At 44.6% G+C, this 23,690-nt stretch overlaps 1 protein-coding gene across 6 annotated transcripts in view; it reads right to left on the bottom strand.

The window, feature by feature from the left end:
• Positions 1 to 23,690, bottom strand: part of MAPKAP1 (MAPK associated protein 1) — a 105,666-nt gene that overhangs the window by 35,442 nt on the left and 46,534 nt on the right. For all 6 annotated transcript variants that reach the window (XM_074609057.1, XM_074609062.1, XM_074609061.1 and 3 more), the window contains 2 exons: positions 18,944 to 19,120; positions 10,542 to 10,651 (listed from right to left, as the gene is read on the bottom strand). In XM_074609057.1, the coding sequence (XP_074465158.1) occupies positions 10,542 to 10,651; positions 18,944 to 19,120 (287 nt within the window). The remainder of the gene's footprint in view (positions 1 to 10,541; positions 10,652 to 18,943; positions 19,121 to 23,690) is intronic.

Below are 23,690 nucleotides of genomic sequence, written 5' to 3'. Positions count from 1 at the left end.
TGTAAACAGTTTGAGAGGAAATAGCTGTAAAGCCAGAATGTTTACATCTCAAATCCTACTGCTATGAGGACATCTTAAATCTGTTTATCTGTTAAAAATCCCCAAAGCCCCTCAACACCTCTGAAGTGGAATAAAGATTTTATCATTACAAATGCAAATACTGGTTAATAAATAAAGATATTTAAATAGCGAAAACAAACTTTTAACATTACGCACAAGCATGAGACTCTTTTTTCAGTCCAATCTGTTTTTTCTTAACTTACACTGTTGTGACATTACTGAATTTTACATACAGTTATCTGCTGCTCTCCACAGAAATACAGATGGTTTTTGTAGAAATAAACAGTCATTTATATGAAACAATTGTAAAATAGTTTATGGAAACCAGTGGTGTAATGCATTCAAATAAATGCCAGGACCGGCTGATGGAGAGCCAAGGTGTTAAATCACACTGCTTAAGAATTCAGCTGTGGGAAACAGATAGTAAATCCAGAGTGACAGAATTTCCAGTGATGGCAAAGGTTTCTGACATCTAGTCCAGTACACAAAAACTACAGCAGTTCAAACCCATTTTACTTAACACTACCTTGACAGCCAGTGAAATTAAAGAATTTAGTCAAAAGCCCCTTAAAAAGAAACAAAACACTTCATTTATGTATTGCTTTTTTGTACAAAAATAGAAAACATGCAGCATAACTAGCATCAAACCAGGCTTTGCAGAATACTACCAGAAGTGCTTTGTTTAATTGCCAGTATAGACTTTTATTCTTTTTACATTAGCAATATATGGCTCTAAATCAGGCTGAAGGGAGAAAGAAATCATCACGTTTGATCTGTAACGTACCTATGGCAGAAATACAACATACAGATTTTTTTTTTTTTTTTTTTTAAATCACAAATTTAAGAGAGGGTGTCAGGGCCAGCAGCGATGGGCTCCTGCAGGGACACGCTGCTGCCCAAAGGACGGCAGACACCCTGCGGTCCACGCTCAGATGTGTATTTGGGACAGCGTGAGAAGGGTGCTTTCCCCTGCTTACAGGCGGGGGGATAACGGCATTGCAGCAAGGGCAATGCAGCCCCCCCGGACGCTGGATTTCGGGCGTCACCCAACACCGGCAGGAGGCAGACGGCCCTGGGGTACAGTAGTACCCACTTCCATCACAGCGGGTAAAATAAACAAAAAAGTCTCTGTCATCCAAACACTGAACTGTAGAATTTAAAATGTCACATAAATTACAGCTTTATTACCAATCCAGAAGAACCAATAAATGTATGATTTCAATACCAACAGCTCTAAAATAGACTCAGTTCAATATTTCACTTTCATTTCAGGGGCCAGGCATGAAAAATTTTCCTCAGCCGTTGGGGCTGATGTTCACAATCGCATCAGCCCAAACGCACTGGACTAACGAGCTATTTCGATTCTGACAAACTATTCACAAACTTTATTCCCGGTGAGCTGTTCCACATACGCCAGCATCCCCGTGCCCCCGTCATCCCGGTGCCTGCTCAGCATCAGCAGCCCGGCCAGAGAGGGCTTGCTGAAATGAATTATTGCTGCCGCGAAGCAGGGATGGAGTTTGTAGGCAGCAGGAAATCATTTCAAGCAGCCTCTGCCACCCCTCCCCGGCACAGAGGGGCTCACCCTGCACAACACCGACAAATGCCGCAGCAAACGCCACAAAAATAACACGAGAGTGATCCTTCTCCTTGCCCTCAACGGCACGGCATCTGCCGTGCCGGCGGCAGAGCGCAGGGAGCGCGGGGCAGAGGGTGCTGAGTGGGGGGAGAGAAGCCCCTCAGAGGAGCGGCCGTGGGACGGGACAGTGTCTCCGGCACTGCAGGGACAACGGGGGGTACACATCTTTCTCCCACCTTTCCTACTACTGCTCTTTGCGGGGACAGCAAGCAGGAAAGTCTTGACCAAGGACCTACAAATATTGATGTTAAATTAAACCCTTCTAATATAAACAGCTTAATGCAAGGAAAATCAGGATTTCTGAAGTATTTCCAGGTAAAGCCATTCATAACCGCGGGCAGAAGACTCTGCAGGGATGCTATAATTATCCAAAACAAAGCACTGAAAGCCAAAGAAACTCAAAACTACCATTAAGCAGAAAAGCCCGCATGTAAACACATGGTAATACAAATTAATTGGCTTTTCACTGTCACAGATGCTGGGGCTTCCATCTCTTTAAGAGTCAGAGCAAACATATGCATCGCCTACTCTAACATATTTACTTTTAAATTTAAACTCCTCAGTCACCATCATTCAACGACAGTATCAAACTTTGATGGCAGTTTATTCTAACTGTGGGTCATCTCTTAAAAACGGCTTAATCGCAGGGCTGTGGTTTTACATAGTTTACCTTCCTAATTCTCCTTTTTTATATATATATATAAAATATATACGTGCAATAAAAATACACCCATCCACCCTCTTCCAGCCCTTTCTTTGTCCCGTTCCCCCACCTACAAGGTGTGGATGAGGACGCCAAGCCCCGGCAAGACGCCGCAGTGTGGGACTGGGATTCTGGGTTCCCAGGCGCCCAACCCCGGTGCCGGTGCGGTGCCAGGAGCCGTGCCGCACGCCGGCCCGCGTCAGGAGGGAGGGTGATGGTTCCTTCCTGCCCTTGACACCTACAGCCCATCAGTTCCTCCTCTCCTGCCTTTCCCAACACGCCAATAACCCCCACCGTGAACCGGGAGAGCAGGCACCATCCGAAAGATGCTCAGAATTAGCACTTTTCCCCATACTTCGTCTTCTCCAGCCACACGCAACCACCCCTTCAGAAAGGAGAGCCACCACCCTGCTCTGAAGGGTGCCGGGGGGACAGGGACACCCACCCCGTGCCAGGCAGGGTCCCGCCGAGAGCATGGGCTGGCAGCAAGGCCCCTCCGGGACTCCCAGCACCAGGGTCTTAATCTTCTAATGGAATAAAAACATTTATTGCTGGAGAATAACAACAAAATTTTTCATTAACGCCAACAGTCATCTCAAGGCAACCAGCACATAAGAGTCCGGGGAGTTTAATCTATTTAGGAACATACAAGAGTTATGTTCTGTTCTGGGGGCTATTAGGGATATTTTTAAAAGTCACAGTGTTAGATTTCTTTAAAGACCTAATTTTCAATAATTCAGACATTAAAGCGGAGATGCGTACGTGATAGGAAGCACCGTCCGTCTTCGAAGGTGTAGTTTTGGGGGAGCCGTTCTGCACGTGGGACACAGACCCCTCGCACGGACACCAAATTCGCCGAGGACCCCACAGAAGTAGATTTGCCCTCACAACTGAAGACGAGCGGTGCACGGAGGGAGCACGTCTGTGTGCTGGAAACGGCTCCTGTCCTGTCCCTCACCCCAGCTCCCTGCCCACAGCCATCCCCACATCCCACCGGCGGACACGGAGCCGTCCGGCCCCTCGGGAATGCCAGCTCGCCTTGGCACCCGCGGCAGGCAGGAACAAGACAAACCGACCACAGCACCATGGCACCAAGACCAAGTATTCACCAACAGGACCGCCAAGGCTCTCCAGGAACAGGAAAATTGCGGGATGGGTTTAAACGAAAACCTCCAGCCTTACCGCATCCGCGCGATTTCCCCTGGGCCTGGGAGGGGCTCGGCAATAAGCGTTTTTTCACACAAATAGTATCTTTGTATTGCAGATTTTTGCTTACCTTCCGTGTAAGTTTTGAATAAAATGTGTTTATAAACAGTTTCAGAAGCATGTTTAAGACATGAAACTTGACATCCAAAGCGGTGCTGAGACTGCTATGTTAGAAAGCGAGTTTTTGAACAAAACTGAGATCTCTTTGCCCTAATTTCTTTCTGAGCGGAAGACGAGCCTCATGTTTGCAACAGTAGTTTATTTTGAGCTTCTGTTCCCAAAGTTCTGAAGGATAACTTAACAGCTCTGTGTGAACAAATCTGAAATACAGGAATAATAAATGACCACAAACCACAGTTTTGTACTAGGCTGTGCTGCTTGCCTCAGCTCGGAGGTACCTGGTGATGGAGCCGATTATTTTAACTGGCCTTTGCAGCTATAATTCCTTTGATTCTGTTGTAGGGACTAAAATATGATACGGAGACTTTTATTTATATGTCCTATCCCTGTTTCTTGACTTTTTCTCTTTCCTTGTTATTCAGCTTCCTGTGGCAGTGAGATAATACACTTCTCCAGACCAGTAAGATTATTTTAGACTATTTTTGGTCACTTTACACATTTTAAAGAATGCAAAAAGCACTAGCTGACAGCTGTTAGGGACTTGAATGTTATTGTAAAGCAGCTGTTTTCATTTATAGAAAAAGTATTAGTCTTTCTCCAAACTGAACAGAATACTAAGTTAATAACTCTTGCTCTAACCTACGGAAAATACAGGTCATGTCTGTGAAATGTTGGCAGAAGGTATTGTTTACAACAATTAAACTTGTATAGCATTTTGTTCTTAAAAGGATCGAGCGTTTCTGGTTCAGGGATGTTTGCAGTTTGAAGCAGCTATTAAATAATAATCAGTAGCATGTTCACCCTGCAAAGAATTTCTACTTGCAATCAGACAAGATTAATCAGACAAGGCTTCTCTGTTCACCAGAAATCTCAAATGGAGAGAGGCTGACATGGACCAGAAACAGGCAGCGCTATTCCAACATTTCAGCGTTTTACATTGTTTAGTTTTATCTCTCATTTCCTTCCAAGAACATTCGTTTTTATATACTGACATCAATGCTTAATTTGTTTGAAAACAAAGCCTCTGCACACATTCTTATTTACTTTGCATTAGTATTTATAGTCCATTCAGTCAAGCTCTGGAGGAAAAGGCAACCACCATCCCAGAGAATATATTTGTTGAAGAGCAAAAGGAATGAGAGCGCTCAAAGGCGAGGAAGATAACTTTCAAGTGTACATATAGTTCCTGCACATATTTAATTTGAGAATTACCATGGCATCAAGATACACAAAGAATCAAGAATGAAGTCATCATTTTTCTTATGTTCTTAAAATTGTAAGCCACGCAAACATATTTTATAGAAAATATTGAATGCAGGCTCTAGTGCAGGTATAAAAAGCCTGGTAAGATCTACTTGCCGACTGCACATCGCGGGATGCTGTCAGACCCCGTCTCAGCTGTGCTGCAGTATCTGAGCATAAGGGTCTCCGGATTTTGTCTTGGAAAAACTGCGCTTTCCTTGGTCCAACTGAGTGCCTTCCGAAAAAGTAGGCTTTAAAATGTGCATCTACCGTAACCTAAATTCCTAGGCTGACTGGGTAACGCGTAAGTATTGGTAAAAGTAAGACCAGCAGAAATACACACCAGACTGATTATGCAGGAAAACCATTTAGCAGTAAATCAAGTTATGTTGAAAATGCTATTTTACATTTATGCAACATGATCTGTATGACCTATAAAACTTTCTCTGCAACGCATGCAGGGGGGATTTTAAAAGCATGCCTAACATCTACCTTTGTCAGAAGATTCTTACTGATTTCTAGGGAACTGAATTATACCGAGTACTAAAACACCCAAATTCTCACCTTCTAAAAAGGGTTTTCAAGAGTTCATATTATATCAGTCCAAAATCCAGACAGCACCACATCTGACATTTTCACTGAGAAATTCGGGAAGAAGGAGAAGTTCTTACGCTCGTGATTTCAAGCATGTACTTCCCTTTCTGCAGATCTGCCACACTGCAGACCAGTTTTATATTTAAACCATCAGCTGCTGGAGTGCTCACGATGTTCAAAAACATTCCCAAAGAGATCTAGACATGCAGGTTTACACTAAGCCATCCTTAAACTGCCTGTGGATGTCGGGGTTCTGCACAGGGCTTTGTCCCAGCGCCCAGCGCTGCCCGGCCAGCGGGATGCGCACGGAAGGTCCCCACAGCACTGAAGGGACCCCGTCTCCCCCCGTGGGTAGGGCATCACCCCAGCCTCTCTCCCCTTCTCTCCCATTTCGGCTACTTGGAGAAAATTCTCTTGCATGAGAGATGTCACCGAGCCTCCCTCAAGGTGGTCCATCGCTGGGTTGGACCAGTCTCCTCTGGGAGCTCATTCTGCAACCAAGAGTGTTTTATTTCCAGCTCCCACGTAAAATATGCATGTGCAATACATGCTGCTGAGCACGCAATAGGTTAAACAAATTGATGATAAAGTATTCTTCTTAGTTATTTTTCATTACCATAGGAAAACATCAATTACATTTTCTATTTTATGAGTGTACACAAGGGAATCCATTACAATAACAGAGAGGTTATGTGACTGGTTTTGCTGCCTCTTTCCTAAGCAAAAAGAACAGTTAGTTTTTGAAGACAATGAAACCAGCCCAGAGAAAGGAAGGCTCACCAGCATATCTGCACAGACAGCTCCTATCCTGATTTATCCAGCCTGACTCCAACTAATTAAACATCTGCCTCAACAATTTCCTCTGCAGATTTATCTTCTCCAGTATGCAGCACTGACTGGTTGTTACAGGCTTTTCCCTAACTTGCAGCCAGACCCATCTCCTCCTTCCAGTTGCTTATTTGGGGCCGTGGCACGAGACGGTACAGAACCCCCATTGCCCCCTGCGCTGCCTGCGGTGGGACAGGTCCCCGGGCTCCCAAAGCACCGCCCCAGAACAACTGTGTCCTCTATCAATGACTCGGGGGCTGCGGTTCCCTCGGCTCTCACACACACAAGTTATTTTGCCACCCGCGTTTCCTGTTGATTGATTCAAAAATGATTATTTAAAAATGGTCAGAGTTCCTACATCTAAGGCAAAAGCCTTTTGACACTAAGGAATGTGAAACAGTTCGAATAGTTTGCAATAATTTTATCTGACATCACATCTAAATAGAGCCAGGCGCAATATTGCTTCCATTTTTTTCATCCCGCTTTCTATGAAACAAAGGTCGTACCCCACTTCTCTCTCCTTCTCCTGACCTATATCTTCCTACAGCAAATAGTCTTCGGCTTGAAGTTAAACTGCAGGCAAAAGCCTTTACTCAGCTTCAGTCTTTTCAACGAAAGGGATTTTGAAATAAACACTTTGGTATTTTTTACGGAGGTAGTTCACGCCACAGCTATGCGAATGCCGGGGCACGTGCTGAAACAGAACATGACGGGGAGCTTTGCGTGTCACCGTCAGCCCCATGCCCGGGGGGCGGGGGGGGCTGGCAGCTGCATGGGCCCTAATGGCACTTTTAAACAAAAGTCAAAACCAGAGAAGCTCAGAAGGTCATCGACTCACAGAGGTGACCGCGGCGTGGGGGTTTTCAGGCACTTGCAACCCAAAAGCTTCTTGTAAAACCTACTTGTAAGCTGCAGGCTACTGGCTGCATAAAATAATTAGAGAAAACTTGCCCAGTGTTTTAGCCCTGGTCATGCTGGAACAGACCCTTCCGGACTACACAGAAATTCTTCAATTTCTTCCTTACCCAAAACAGCCAACCAAGGTTTGCATTTTCCTACAGACATAGGACCAATTTGAAAAATGTCACGTAAGTCAGTGGCAAAAAACGGTCAGAAAGCAATTTCTTATACAAGTACTTGAAAACAGCATAAGCTGTAAACGTAATAAATTCATTTGTCCTGTGAAGACTGGTCTGGAGGCACATTGAAAATGTGCGGAAAAGTTCATAGGCATTTCAGTTCTATCAAACTGTTACCAAAGCTTTAAATAAACATGTTAAGTCTATTTTTGGTTAGTACTTTTTGAAAATCAGAGCAATCAACTTAAAAGGAAGCACTGCTGAATGAGAAGAAATGCTTTTCCTAAATTACGTCTTCATTTTTCATTCAGAACTTTGACATCCCAAGCCGCTGCTTAATAATGCCTTGCACTGCGAGGGCGCGGGACCGCACCGCGCCAACACTCTGATCTTAAATTCCATTTCTCTGGGCATCTCCCAGGGACAGCAAGGGGCACATCCACTCCAAACAGGAAGAACCTGGTGGTGGATGAAGAACGGTGACAAAATCTTTTACCACGCCCGCCCCGGTCCCTCCATGCCGCCCGTGGTGGCACCCCGAGTGCCCCCCTGTCCCCAGCCCCATGGCCACCCGCAGGGCCAGGGCTGCGGAGCCGTTTGGGATGCAGAGGGCAGCGGGCAGGAGGCTCCCTCTGCGCCGGCACCCGCAATCTTCCCTGGTTTAAAGATAACAGGCAAGACCCCCCAAAACACCCCTGCGCCCCCAAAGTCTGCTGACTGATGAATCACAGCTTCGGGTACTGGAAGCAATTGGGAATAAGGGAAGTTTTGTAGAGGGGATGATAGTTCTAATAAAAAAGTTCAATTAATGATTTGCCAATTTAATACATAAATACCTAATCTGAGAAGTCCCTTCACCCATGTGGCAGTATTACGTGGCAATTTCAATAATGCATTGAGTGTTCGCCAACATTTAAAAAATAAAACACAAATTAAATTATTTTTTTTATGAAATCCAGTAATATGGGAATTCAAGCAGAACCCTTTCCCTAGAGTGATCATTCCTCTCACAGTGACTCCAGTTCAGGAGGCTTACAACTGCAGGGCCTAATTCTGGAGGTATCTACACACAAGCTCCACCTGAAATGTGCAAGCACCACTGGCGACTTCAAGAAATCCAATTATGTGTTCAAAAATAAATATTCCTATAAGTAACCAAAAGGTTTTCAGTCGTGCCTTCTACTGTGGTTATACCCACAGCAGGGATGACGGTCATATCTCAAACAGGTGACATGTCACATGGATAATTTATAAAAACTAAATTTAAATGATTTCTTATATAATTAAAAAACCCCCAAATGACACATACATGCTTGACATGTATGCTTGACACATATGTGACACATACACCCTGTTACTAGAAAGGTTTCTGAGCAGGAGTGCCGAGACAGTAGAAATGAATGTCTTAGCTGAAGGAATAAATGACAGGTCCGTTCCATTTCTAAACTACTGAGCGAAAGTAACAAAATAAAAGCAAAACCAAATTGCAAATGGGCAAAGAGTAAAACATCTGTTACACGGAAGAGGAAAGCAGTTTAAAGACTGAGCTAAGTGAATCCTTTAGCCACCTCCCTTCAGGGAAGAGAAATCTGACCCCAGGAAATAAATAAAAGTCACCCAAAAAGTGAACAAAAGAGGTGTTTGAAAAAACAGAACACCATTCATCGCAGCTAACGACTTGTTCATTATGAGTGATGATGGATAAAGACTTCTCACGCTGAGATGAAATCAAGATTTATATGCATTGTTTCCTCTCCCAACTTGTGGGAAGATCATCATCATTTAATTCTATCTCTGCGGCCAGTGATGGGCATCCAGAGAGCTGGTTATCACACGGCGCAGTCAGCTGGCAAGAGCCGCAGCGTGCAGTTGGCACATCTGGACGGAGCCGCCACAGCCCAGGGTGAACAATGACTCCTGGCCAGCGGCCAAATTGCTGCAGACGCTGGCGGGTCTCATCTACAACCACCCCTACCAGCATCTCTCTCTTCCCCCTCCACCTCCCGCCCCGGCTTTTTTTTTTTTTTTTTTCCTTCTTTTCTTTTTTTTTTTCCTTTTTTTTTTACGAGAATCAGATTTTCATTGCTTCATTCAATTGCTCTCCTCTGCCATTTTTTACAGCTCTTATCGTTCCCTTGGAATATGGCCTTGAGACAGCTCATCCGTGTCCTTCACTGTGTTATCTCTTCTAACTTTTATTAAAACTTCAGCTCTCATCTGAAGATAGCTAATTAAATCCATGACAGATTATACACTCGTTTAAAAACTGCACTGAACTACTTTTTCTAAAGAGAACAGGGTTTATTTTCTTTTCCCATAGTTAAAACTAAGGGTATATAAGGAGGTTTCATTCATTTACAAAGACAAGATCCTTATCTTTAACTCGTATATAGATAGGTTTATATTAAAGTTCCTTTGTTGCGTGACAGGACTCAGTGCAATTTCTCACAGTAATTATTTCTTGTTGCTGGGAAGATCTCTCAGCCTTATACTTTTGAAATATATACACTAACATATATGTGAATGCATATTTACACCCTGGAAACGCATTGCTTTAAAAAATAAATGCAAGTACTGTAAATTTTCTTTTTTTAAACGTTGATATGTCTTAACTATAAAAGTACTACTTTGACAACACTGCAGGAAGTAAATTTTTCTTTTCCTCTACAACTAACGATGAATCCTTTAAATTACTTAAAATCACAGTAAGCGTCATTTTCTTACACAAATTAAAAGCGCACAAATTCTATCGAGGACTGGTCTGACTGTACTTCCACCCATCATCTCAAATTCCCACTAGCCGGGCTGGAATGCAAACGGCTTTGTTACCATAAATAGGTGCAGCAGTGGCTATCCCGCTCTGCAGCAGACACTACGCGGCTCCGCCACGCTCGGCTTTCTGCCCGCATCTAGAACACAAACCCGTGCACAGAACGGCTCCCGAGCCGCGCTGGAAATCACGGTGGGAACTGAAAAAAATCGAGCTTCTTTCACAACAGTTAAAAAGCGACATAAAGTATGCTCACGGAAAAAACACCTTACCCTCTAGAAAATACGATAAATAACCCACCTGAGCCTCTCTGTGATCCCTTCCTTCTCTTTAAGGCCTTTTGTAAGATATCCTTCATGGTGACCTTCATACTGTCCACCTGAATAAGTGAGAATCCATGAGCAGCATTTCTGCAAGACAGATGCACATGCATTTTTACAAAATGATCATCACCAGGCAGCTCACTGCAATTACCGTTAGTTTAAGCAAAGGACCGTTAGCACAACAACGGACTAAGTTGTGCTACAAAAGTAAGTTACAAGGAGAAACCGAGCAAACTCCCTTAGGAAGGCACAGACAAAAATGGAGAAAATGGATTGAGATTCAGGGTGTAAGGATTCTACTAATTTATCTTTATTTCTGATGAATTTGTGTTCATCATTAAAAAAGAAAAACGAGCAAATGTCCCTGCAGAGCTCCTCAACTACTCACTATTAAATATCTGCCCGGTGTTTCCCAGTGCATACAAGAGAAACGGTTTGCAGTGCCATTTTCATACGTGTCCCGGTGGCAGCCATAACAAATCATTAAGGAGAAGTGGGAGAACAACACTCGGAGCAATAACAGCAGCTTTTCAGCACTGCTGACGTACAGCACTATTTCAAGTGTAAGTAAGGTGCTTTCTTTGGGCACGTTTTTGTGACCATCATGGCACAAAATCCCCCAGGGAGGTTTCGGACAGGGGGTACTCGCCCGCAGGAGAGCCCTCTCAGCATGGGGAGGGTGACGGAAAATACCCCCAGCCAGATAATGAAACTGACACCACTCGGGGAGCAGAGATGACAATACAATACCAGAGATACCGCAGTAATATCTCAGTGAATTTTGCCCCTTAGACCTTGCAGTCAATCTCTGCTCGTGTCAGTAGATGTCACTGCAGACAGTGAGCGCAGGAATTCGCTGGGCACCACCGGGAGATCTGCGCTGCTCGGGAAAAGCTGTTCTGCAAAGCTCCTCAGACAGGAGGAGGAGCTCTGGATCTGGCAAGCAGGAATTTTAATCAGGGAGTAGAGCTCTGTATGAACATCACAGCTGGAATATTTTTAAAAGCAACTGGCAGTCAAAAGCAATCCAAGCAACACAATTACATCATTAAAAACAAGACAGTATTACATGTCACTTTAAGACACAGACTTGGGAATACAAGTTGTAGTTCAGATGGCAGCAGAAGTGGCATCCCTCACCCCGCTGCCACACAGCCTCCACGAGTAATCACCATCTCCAGCCACACATTAACTCCCGCTGCCGGCCACTGGCTGCGGTGGCCAGCGAACCCCCTGGCTGGGCACACGCTGGTCCCCGACTCGCTGTCCGGCAGCTATCGGACAGCAGGCACAGCCCGTCCCCTCCTGCCCCCTCCCCGCACACAGCTCTCAGCTCAGCATCCCCTGCCCAGGGTGGCTGGAACTGCCTGAAGGGATGGTCAAGAACTCCGCAACGGGGGCTCGCTCCCGCGTTACACACAATCCCAGTGCCTGCGGGGCTGTCAGCCAGGTGGGGTGGCTCTGGCCACGGCACCCCCGGCCCCTCGCCCCACAAGTGCTGGTCCAACCCGGCGCTCCCTCCCCAGCAGCGGTGAGTCAGTCTCATCTGAATTTCATTCTCTCTTCCCTTTGTTCCTGGCAAAATGAAACTGCCTAAAAGCCCCAAATTTATGTTCTCTAGACCATTTATTATTTATAACTCTATCTTACTCGTCTTCAAACCAAATATTCCCAGCCTTTTCACGCATCTACTTTTTACCCTCTGGATTTCTGCCACGTGTTTAACACAGAAGGAGCAGAACTGAGCCCGCTGCTCCACATGAGGGAGTGCCATCCACCGCTGCAGCGGCGAGGCCGCCACCTCGGCACAGCCCGAGCACTCCGGGGCGTTGAGTACCACCGTACAGCGAGCTGAGCCCCTCCTAGCTCCACAGAGCAAGCTGAGCCCTTCCCAACTCCACACAGAGAGCTGAGCCCTTCCCAAGCTCTTCACTGAGGGGCAAGTCATCCCTTGAGCTCCTACAGAGCCCACCAACGCGCACGGGCACCACACAACGTCTCGCCCCCCGGCTCGCTCACCTCACTTCCCACACTCACCTGCTGAGCCGAATTCGGACTTTTTAAAGTGAAAAACCTCTTATACAATTATATTATCATTAGAAAATGGAAACTACCTTTGCTCTTCTAGTTAAATGACCTGATGTTTGGGTGTGAAGTGCTACAGGAAAAGCCTTGCACACTGGACCCTGCCATCATAACACCGATTTGAAAGACATCTGGTGCCTTCAGGTAATTCACAGAATGCCCTGCAAGACCAAAAGCAGGTTTCCAGAGAACTGCAACCAAACTACAGCAAAAGAAATTAAAATACTGCAGAAAAAAACCAATCAGCAACAGTGAAGAAAAAGTCTTCCAAAGCCTTCTATGGCCAAAATGACTGGAGTCACAATTTTATTTTTTTTCCCTTTAGTACAGAATGTTTTTCAAATGTGTTTTCCCACCAAGAGAGTGGGGCTCACAGCGCAGACCAGCCACCGACGGCGGCCGAGCCCGGCTGCCCCAGCGCGGGGCTGCCCCAGCACCAAACCAGGACCTCCCAAAAACGCAACATCCTCTTTCGATTCCCGACACTTGAGCTGCTGAAGAGCACACGCTGCTGCCGATCCCGCGCGTGTTTCAGGCCGTCCCGACTCGGTCGATTCTCTCCATCGAGCAGCTGGCCTGAGAACTGTCAGACTAATTTTCCTGACACTCTATTACTAACTCATGCCTGAGCCACAGCCATTCTTTGCCTCAGAAGCTGGATCTCATCCCAGAACAATCTTTAAAAGTTTATTTTACTGATCAAAGCAAAATAAGAAAAACCTCTGTGTTTTACTATATTTAGTGTGCTATCCAGTAAGCGAGACTTTGGCAAGAGCAGTGAAATGTAAAGCACAGCCCGCCTTGTAAACTTTGGGATGTTTGCTCTGGAGCGGAGCCAGCGGGGCTGGAACGCCCGTCCCGGTTCAGGCGCAGGATTCTGCCCTGCCCCTGCCCCCGTGCCCCGACCCCGCGGCGCTGGGTTTCTCTGACAATGCACCACAGAACCTCGGTAACAACATTTTAGCACTCGGGACCCCACAAATCTGGGCCAAGAGTGCATTTAAGCCCAGACGAGCCTCTGCGTGACCCGGGGTGAGCCCGGAGCATGCAGAGGACGAGCCCCGTGCCATCCCTGGCGCTGCCAAGCCGGCCGGGAGCCCGCAGCCACCCTCCGCACCGCGTCCCCTCACCAGCATCCATCTCCGACACCCGCCCTGGTGGGAAATCAGCACCGTGAGGTTCTTCTGGAAGAAATACACCCCCACCTCACCGTGCCAGCTCCCAGCCACGCTCCGCATCCATACTGTGCGTGAACTGTCCTCGCTCAACCCAATTCCAGCATATCCTTAATTACAATTATAAATTACGTGTTTTAACCTCCTCTGCTAACGTGTGATACCTTTATTTTAAGTCAACACATTAGAAACCGGGACAGACAAGCAGATGCTATTCAGATCAATTAAAACTGCTGCTTACAAATTGGAAGCCAAAGAAATTCCTTAGCTTGTATTTTCTGTCATTTTGCAAAAACATACCTGGGTGACAAGGTTAAATCAAGCAAAGGAAATCCCTGGCACTTATCATCCACAGGCATTACTGATAAATTGTGCAGTGGAGGAATAAAGGATTACCTTCTGTATTTTTTCATTACACTTTTCTTTTGTTACAGAATACATAAATCCATTGTGGCACAATGTAATATGTATCATCGTGCTACACCTGTGGACGTTTCATAACGGCTGCCATGTCTGTGCAGTCAGGAATGATAAGTGAACCACCCGTGAATGTTAATGATAGTGATCATTCTGCGGTAACTTGGCTTTCCATCTTCTTTTACAGCCTGAGCGCCGGAGCCAGGGTGGCAAGGTTCAGGAGAGGAAAAAGAAAACAAGAGCAGAGGCGCGAGCGTCGGCGGGCTGACGCCGGGTGCTGCCGGGGGGGAAGGCACGGAAACAGGCAGCGTCCTCCGCTCCGTGGGCTCCGTTTGCATAAACAAAACAAAACCCCAACACTTAAAGGACAAAAGGCTTCTGTTCTGAATGAGAAACAAACTTTTCCAAAAGCTGCCTTTCCAATCTGGACCACTTTTGTTTTAAATTTTAAATTTTTCTTTTTTTTTTTTTTTTAAATGCTGAAGTGGAATTTATAGCACTTAAGAGCTTGATGCAAAAAATGGTTGGCATGGTTGAAGTGTGTGTGAATGACTAATAACGATTTCCACTTGATCAGCACAAAGTCAAAGTTACGACTAAAAATCCCAGTTGACTCAACATACTTCACTTAAGCCGGGTAATTTTTAAGATAAAGTGCACGGTGATATGACCCGGAATAACTATGCCAGCCACAGTTTTCATTTGGAGCCTAAACGATCTTGCTTTTGTGCATCTCAGGTTCGCCTTGGATAACTCCGTGCGCACGGGGTTAATTGGCTGCATTTTGACACTGCTCGAACCCACCGTTAGACACAAGTCTCACAAGTCGGTTCCTGCGCTGGCTCCTTTCTTGGGGTTCGACTTTCCTGGAGCCTGCCGCCTTAACGTCAGCACCTACGCTGACCTTCTAAAATTTGCATTTTATGAATATTCTAAAACATACTTTGTAGATTACCTACACCCACGTAAGAACTGATGGCAGGCCGTTCCGGGGGTGCTTCTGTAATCTAAGTAAAAAACACATTTCAAAGCTTCGAACTGACTTTGTAAATGTACTATGAAAGCCTGATATTTTGAAAGTGTTTCAAACCTTAATCTATCAGGAATAGCAGAGCTGCTGCTTTGAAAAACATATATATAATAGTCAAAGAAATTTGAACATAATATCAAAATGGAAAAAAGTGCCACAGAGCAGAGGAACAGTATGCCAAATTTCATCTATGAGCCAACTGGCAGCTGAGCCACAACTCCGAGAAACACCATCAGATCGAGTATGTCAAGTCGTGATAATAAAATTTCCAAGGGAAAAAACCCTAATGATAGCACAGATTTATTTTAAGCTCCCTTCGTTCAGAGTCTTTCAGGTATTACTTCATCATCTCGAGAAGTCTGCATTTACATGAATGCGGGGCTTTGTTTGACTCCTCCTGACAAATCGTACTCGACATCAAAGAGGGCTGTTTGCGAATGCCGGCTTTGACATTGGACAAAGTACTGCTCTCCACAACAGACATTTTCCAAAAACATAACTCGCTAGACTAATGGGCAGTTAGAAGCCAGAATGACTGCCCTCCGTCTTCTCCTTGTGTAACTTTGCCAGAGTCCTTGGAACTTGCCAAATTCGGTCATGCCTGCTTAGCTTGCTCGACTGATTGTGCCAGAAAAGAAAATAAGACACAGATGTATTTGAGCTCTTTGAGATGCCAGTAAGAGAGACAGCTAATGGCTTCATTTCGACCCTCCCCTACCAGCTGGGCACAGGTGGGGGGATAATGAGGTCCCTCTCCCTAATCAAACTCAATTATTTACTACTCTATATAGCCACAAAGACATTCACATTCAGCTCGGAATATAAAACGCACCGTGGGCTACTTCCAACCACCGCCACTGGGTATTTATAACTAACTCAAGTGGCCAAGAGTTTGCCTTGGCAGGGGTTTAAGTGTGTGAAGTTCTGCAAACTGTTTCTGCTCAAACATGTCCTGCTGAAACGGGGTCCCCGGCGAGGTTCCGTAGCTGTCAGCTCGGAAACTGCACAACATCTGCAAATACAGCCAATGTGCAGGACGGGTGAGATCTGAAATAAACCACCGTGCTTCAGCGTGAAGCTTCTCAGAAGCACCAACTTTTTTCAACAGTGATTCAATATTAATAAACATTACAAGTCACAAGCCTGACATGGCAGCAGCTGAAATACTTCAGCATGAGGAGGGAGAAGAGAGATACAAAATATAAAAACAAAATTACATGCACTAGTAGGATGACAGGGAAGGAAGATGTAGAATTTACAACAAATCCCTACAAAAATCAGACAGCACGCACATTTAAACTCACAGTACTAACAATCTTTTGATCAAGTGATGATCAAGTAATTCTCTATTCTAGGGGACACACTAAAAAACCTAATTTAAATCTCACTATTTATGAGTTACTATTTACACAGGAAGTACAAGCAATTTCAAAGGAACATGTGGACACAGAAAAAGCTCTCTCAGAAAAGCACTACCTCTTATGATGAGTTGTCCTGTTTCTAACCAGCGGGATTTCCCAAGTTAGAAGGAAGGTCCTCGCATGAGCACAAATTAGGTTAAAGCAAAAGATTTCACATTTCTTTTGCAGGATTTGCAGCTGGACCTTGACCCTGCCATGGCCACCAGGCAGAGAACCCTGGCCAGGGCAGGACCCTGCTGAGGTCTCTGGGCTCCACAGGGCAGCACCAGTTCCACCTCCTCCGAGCCATCCTCCAAAACCTGGGACCACACGTGGTCACTGCAGTTAAATACTACCCTCTATTTGAGGGGAGTTTGGGCAACGGGGATTTAGGTAGGAGGCAACTGAGAAAGAAAGGGGACTTTCTCCAGATGAGAAACCATCAACAATTTCGAATCTTCTAATGAGACAGGCTTCTTAACTCGTCTACCTGCAATAAACACTTGTGATCTTTTTTGATTACATGGAATTAGAATAGAAGCTTCTATATACCTGCTGGAATTTTGCTGGGGATACTGATAACACAGGATTATCTTAAAGACAAAACAATCACAGAATCATAAAATTAAAAAAATCAAATTCCTGGCAATAGCATTGACTGTAGAGAAATGCATGCAGGTGAAAGAGAGATCCCCTCTTCCAGGTAAAACATGCAGCATTCTCCAGTCAGGTGGAAGGAACTCAACATTCTGCATTTCCACAGAAGGAAAAGCCAGTTGCCTGGCTCAGCCGTGGGACCAGAACCTGCACAAACCAAAACGGACCCTGCAATACGACTGGGAAGACTGCTTCATGTCCTCCCCGCACCGGCTCCCCCACGACGCACCCAGCTCAGCACAGCTGAGCATGTTTACCTCAAATAACTTATTTGTAAATGCTGTTGACAGAATATTTTATTTTCCAATGACCTAATACAGTGGAATGGGCCTTTGGGAAATACTTGTGGGATTTCTGAAAATTTCTTTCAGTAGGATGCTTTAGAACGTCTCTAAGAAACACGGTCCACAATAAAGAGTATAAAAATGTAATTAAATAGCTCAGAATTTTTTTAAAACGTCTGATTATTCAAAACCAGAGGCAGCTGTATGATTATGAAGTTTAAGTAGTCCGTTATAAATTAAAGAAATGTCCAACAGCCAGGAAAACCCTATTAGCATTTTCATTTCAAGACATCCAAACATTAAATATTTCTGCCAAGTAAGAAGTGACTTACGCTGCTAGTATTTTGCCACAGTAATTAAGGCCTTCTGATGGTTTACAAGATTTTTCACTCACAAGTAAAGAAAAATAAAAGTGTCCAAGCACAGTATATATCACTAAAACCCTAATCCGCTGATAACGATACAGCCAATTCCTCTTGAGCTACAAACCAGAGAGCTCCAAGTTGCAGTGGCGCGTGGGATCGTCTTCTTCAAAACTCTTCTGGACTTGGAATGGGACTGGATATACCACTCAAACTGGCATGCTCATGTACTGCTCATTCCTCTCCTCAATCCCTGCATTCTTATTAGCGCACTCTGCAAGTATTTGTATTTAAAATTACTTGCTTTTCAGTCCACTAACCCGTCTTAAAATGCAAACTTACTACTTTGTCTACCAGGCTTTGAAAGCAGATTTGGAAGTCTCTCATCTGTGGAATAGCCAAACACCATGCGTACACCTTTTTTTCCTGCTAAAATTCAATAAATTTTTCCAAAATAATTAAAAAGTCAATAGCAAAATCAGTTCTTAATACCTGTTGAAAAGGGCTCTGGATATCCAGATGTCTGGATATCCAACACGACTGGCTTTATAATTTTAACTCTCTGAAGCTATTATATACGTTATTTCATTTATTATTCAGAACATATTTTTCCTAAATAAGCAGCACGTCTGGAGCAAAATGAAGACTATGAGCTCAGACTTTGTGTAAAGTCCAAATATTTACTAGCGGGAGTGCAACAGTTCAACGTTCCCCACTAACCCCACGCAGAAGGGCTGATCTTCTCCCCGTAGTGCTGGGCTCGCGCCGATGGGCTCACCCCAGTTGCTGCCGCCAGTACCGACCCTTCTCCCTGCCCCGTGACACCCCCGGAGAACCAGCACCCGCGGCCCTGCATCTCCCTACACTCAGAAGGAGCAGCAGAGCGAAGACGCGGAGGTGGCGCAGAGACACGGCTGTTTCCCGGGGGTGGTGTTTCCCGGGGGTGGAGACAGTCAGCCCCGTACTCACATGCGAACAAAGAGCGACTGTTTGGCTGCCAGGCCGGGAGAGGAGTACTTTTCAACCAGCGCCAGGGTGCTGAAGCCAAACTTGTGAATGGGCTCGTTGGAATCCAAGGGTGGAAAATCTGTGTCAACCTCCCCGTCGTCCTCAGCAATATGGAGGCAGTAGGCATTGACGTTGTCGCTGAAACACAGACAAACCAAGTGCATTCAGGGGGGAAGCAGGCAACCGCTTCGGTTCAGCCGATCAATACCAGTCGCTAAACGCTGTAGAAAACCAATCAGCAGCCACGCCGGTTACCGGAGTAATACACCTCAAAGCCACTGACGGCATGAATATAAATATGTCCCAACAAAGTCCCAACATCCCTCACAACCATAAGCAGGTGGTAACAGAAAAACCCCCAAACCTCAGCGCAAAGCCGTGAGCCTTACGTCATCGCTAGCGGAACTGCAAGCAAGGGAGTGACAGTGACCAAAATACACCAAAGTCCATAAAAGTTTCATGACTTCATAAAGCTGGAAGCAATATTTCTCCATTTATGAAACTACCTTTTAGAATTAAAGACAAACGAGCAGTGTCTGTTTTTTCATAGCTCAAGCAACTGTGGAAGAGTTTACTGAGTGTGCGCTGGCAAAGCTGAGCGGGGGCGGGTGGGAAAACGGTGTAAGGAACTATGGGAAAAGTTAAAAATCTGTTCAACATAGTGGCAATGACTAGTAGAAAAGCTACCTTTTCTAAAGATCTAAGTTGTCCAATCGCTAAAAAAAGATAAAAATTAATACAGACTAACAAGTAGAACTAAATAACACAGAAAGTTTTAAAAGGGTACGGTGTAAAGAAAATACGAAAGAAAAACCTGAGCTTCTTTCTTTCCACAGACAAAAGCCCATAGGGAAATAACTATCTATACATACCAGAATGTTAATCATCTTTTCAAATGCTAGTATTTAAATTATCATGCTAAAAATAAGCATTCTTTCTTATTGTAAATGTGCCAGCATTCAAGCATTTTCCACAGCCATGAAGTATAGCCTGAGTGTTCACGTGGCAGCGTGTTTCTAAACTCTGCAGTTTAAATTTGGAGTTTTAATTGCATGATTGATGCTTAAATTAATTAATTGCAAAGTGTATGCTAATTGTTTAATTGGTCGCTTGATCTATATAGATCATTTTTTGAATTAAATGAGTTGATTTACAAAGTTTATTGATTGGATGTGACAATGAATTATTTCGCTGACTACCTGATTTGCAATTTTCTCAATTAATTCACAAACCTTTGGTTGCAACTGTGCTTTATTGAGAGTGCTTAGTCCAGGTGATCTATACGCACCTTGTCACAACTAAGACATTTATTATCTAAAACAGGTAATAATGATGCATTACTATTAATGGAAGCTGTAAATTTGCTAACAAAAAGGTAATCCAGCAAGGTTTGTCACTATGAATTTTGAAAATTCTGCAATACTATTAAAGAAACTTTCATGGGTCTCTGGCCTGCTATGAAGAACTGGAACATTGCTGTGGAATTAATTTTTAACTTCTTCAAGGGTGCTTAAGGGCCTTGTAGGGAGCTGGTGGAGGCAGCGCTGGGCAGGGAATTCCCGCAGCAGCCGCCGAGCTGGGCTGGCCCCCGGGGGCTGCGGGGCTCCCCGGGAACAGGCTAAACAAAAAGGCTGTGAAGAGTATAGATACGGCTGAGCCTGCTCGTGTCGTGGGAAATGCCTGGCATGGTTTTCGGGTCCTTCTCCCATTCTATTTAGATTCTCCATTGCGTCCACTTCAGCACAACTCAGAAGTGGCCCCAGGCTAAGAGACTTCCCAGCCTGAGGGGTCACCCCACGCCCACCGTCCCACGGCTCGCGCCGTGCCTTGCACTGCCCATTTGCTAACCTACTCCTTTGACGGAATTCTCCCCTGTGCACCTGGTGCGCACTTAGAGCCCTGTACAAATAAAGTTAACATTTTCATCTGGTACTTGGTGCATTTGCATAATTCTCCCTGAAGCCAGAGGAACACACAGACATGCGGCAACAGAACACACTCAGTGCGCTCTCAAAGCAATCCAAGTGCCGAAAAAAAATGTGGTGGTGACAACTTCCCTTCCACCGATCATACTGCAAATACACGTCAGTTACATCCCAGAAATTAAAGGGGTTACAAACGGCTTCAAACATGAAGTGGGTTCCTGAACACTAACACAGATTAAGTCACAATCTCTTGAAAAAACAAGTCCAACAGTAAAACCGTTCTGCATGTTGAACCTCCACCAGTGCGAGAGCAAAGTCCTGAACTTTAGGCTTCAAAATTACCAGGTGCAAAGTCTTGAGAATCCAAGTCTGCTATGGACAGAACGTTAAGTACAAGAACTGACAGATGTAATGGCATTCTTAACTTCAAAAACCAGGAAGTTTATTTGAATTTTGCATCTCACTATTAATTTATTCCTAGAAAGGGATTTTATTTTTTGCAGGTGGAATCATTACAGCACATCTGTCAGGGGATGGCAAGAGAATGGTCCGCTGGGTTACGACCGAAGTTCGTACCTAAGAGGCCAGGAACAGGGATGCTACCACTGTCAGTGGTTCCTCAGATCAAGACACTGAAGAGAGACAAATATAATACAATTATAATAAAAAAAGGCAGCCTAACAAAATACAAAATGTTCTCAAGCTGTCAACTAGTACTCACTCATTTCAGACTCTTACATCTACCTTTTAGGAAAAAGAATTAGGCAGTAATATATTCTTTTCCTAAAGGCAGAGGGGCTGTTTCTCTTAATTACAAAGTCTACAACTTCCTCATTATTCTCAAATCGTGTTACTAGTAGGTATATTTGTCATTCTGCATGCATTGTCTATCAGATTGGAAGCATTCTCTATATGTATTTTAGTGCAGTGTCACAACGATCCTGATTTTTCCTTTTTATACTCTAAACTGACTAAATCGGGAACAAATAGCAAACGTAGAATGTGCAACCTACACAAGCGCTCTCCTTCTCTGCAAATGATGGGAATTAGTCTACAGTTAAATGAATCCTTGCTACAGGACAGGCAGTCAGCAGTGCCAAAAAAAAGGTGATGGAGAGATGAGAAATAATGAAGAACTCCACAAGAAAACAAACTTCTTGTAATCTTGAGGCTCTGCCCCTTCCTCTGAGCATTTGCACCCGGATTCTCAGTTGCTGCTGTTGGACTGTTCTTGGGAACTCATGCCTCCAGTATTTATTTTAGTATTTCTGTCCTGAGGTTTGATTACATCAGACAGCCCCCTTGGTCGTGATCACTCTTTGACACATCATAACATCTTATCCTTCAAGGCAGACAGAGAAATTCATTTCCCCCCACTGCTGACGTTTGCCGCGGGCAATGATGTTTCATGGAACACCTCTGCTCCTGGTTTGAGGTGTGCTGGGCTCCTGAAAAATATACGTGTGTCCAAAGATTGACATTAGTGGTATCTTGCTCGTTAAAAAATATGCTAATTGTACTCAAAGGACACTTTTTTGAACTGATGATATAATGAACAGAAATTAATAACAGCAAATGAAATGGCACCATCTGCAAATAATTTTGTATTTCTTCTCCAGTGTAAAAAAAATGCCAAATCAAACTGAAGTATTTAACCTCTGAAACATCTCATCTGTTTGTTGAGAAGAGCTGAGGAAACCCCATATCCAAGGCAACGATATCCACGAAACCGTCTGCAGGAGGGGCTGCTTTTCTGGGCCGTCCCGTGCCTGCGGAGCAGACACCAACCAGCCCCAAAGCTGAGGTCAGGTGCCCCCTCAGCACCCCCCTGCCCCCTGCAGCTGGGCCCCGGCAGCAGAGACGGCTACTGAGCCCTCAAATGCTTCTGAAAAATGCTGAAAGAGAAAACTATAAAATTCAGTACCAAAAAACCCCATGTACCAGATATTCCAGGAAAAACAACAACACTCCTATAGGAAAAAAAAACAAGCAAAACTGTGAACCTTCTTTGCACCAGAAAAGTCACCCGCTCGTATCTGTTACGAATAACTGCCTAACAAACTATTTTAAGTTCTTATTTTATGGTCTATGACCCAGCAAAAGCTGAAGTATTTTACAGAACTGTTTTAAAACGGAAGTCGCTCAGACGAGTGTCCCTGAAGAACCTGTTTGACACACCCTGGGTCACCTCCCGTGATAAAGTACCGGCTCTCACCAAACAACACAAGTTCGCCAGCGCAGCAAATCCAACCCCTTTTTCAGCCCCAGAAATCTTAGGGGCAGAGCTCTTTCCCAGTGAAGGCGTAGGCCATATTACCAAAGGTACTGAAAAATCCATCGATTAACTAAAGCTGAAATTTCTGAGGACGACACAGACGCTGCTCTTTACGGCAAAGAGCCAACGTGACTGAGGGCTGTGTCTTGTAGAAATTATAAAGTATGGCATGATAGAGGTTTTTGAATGCAAGAATGCAATTTTATCCACAATTTAGAAGAAAAATGGTATTTATTTTGTTTTCGGGATCCTTACTAGCATATCTTTATTTTAGCGCTATCTCCAGGATGATAGCCTGGAAAGAAAAGCACCTTTAGCCCCTCTGCCTGTGAATTCTTAGAAAACCAGAAATATTTTAACCCGTGCATAATGAATTAAAGTCGTTATGTCAGCAAAATGCCAACAGAAAGCAAGTTAAGTGACAACGCTGAAGTTTCATGACAGAACTCTGACTTGTTTCCAGGCATCGTCACAATGCTACAATCTATTCTGTGGGCTCCGGAGAACA

Source organism: Larus michahellis, chromosome 15 (genome assembly GCF_964199755.1).
Source record: "Larus michahellis chromosome 15, bLarMic1.1, whole genome shotgun sequence".
NCBI classification, from domain to species: Eukaryota; Metazoa; Chordata; class Aves; order Charadriiformes; family Laridae; genus Larus; species Larus michahellis.
Note: the sequence above shows the minus strand (reverse complement) of the source record. Positions and strands in the feature narration are given on the sequence as shown.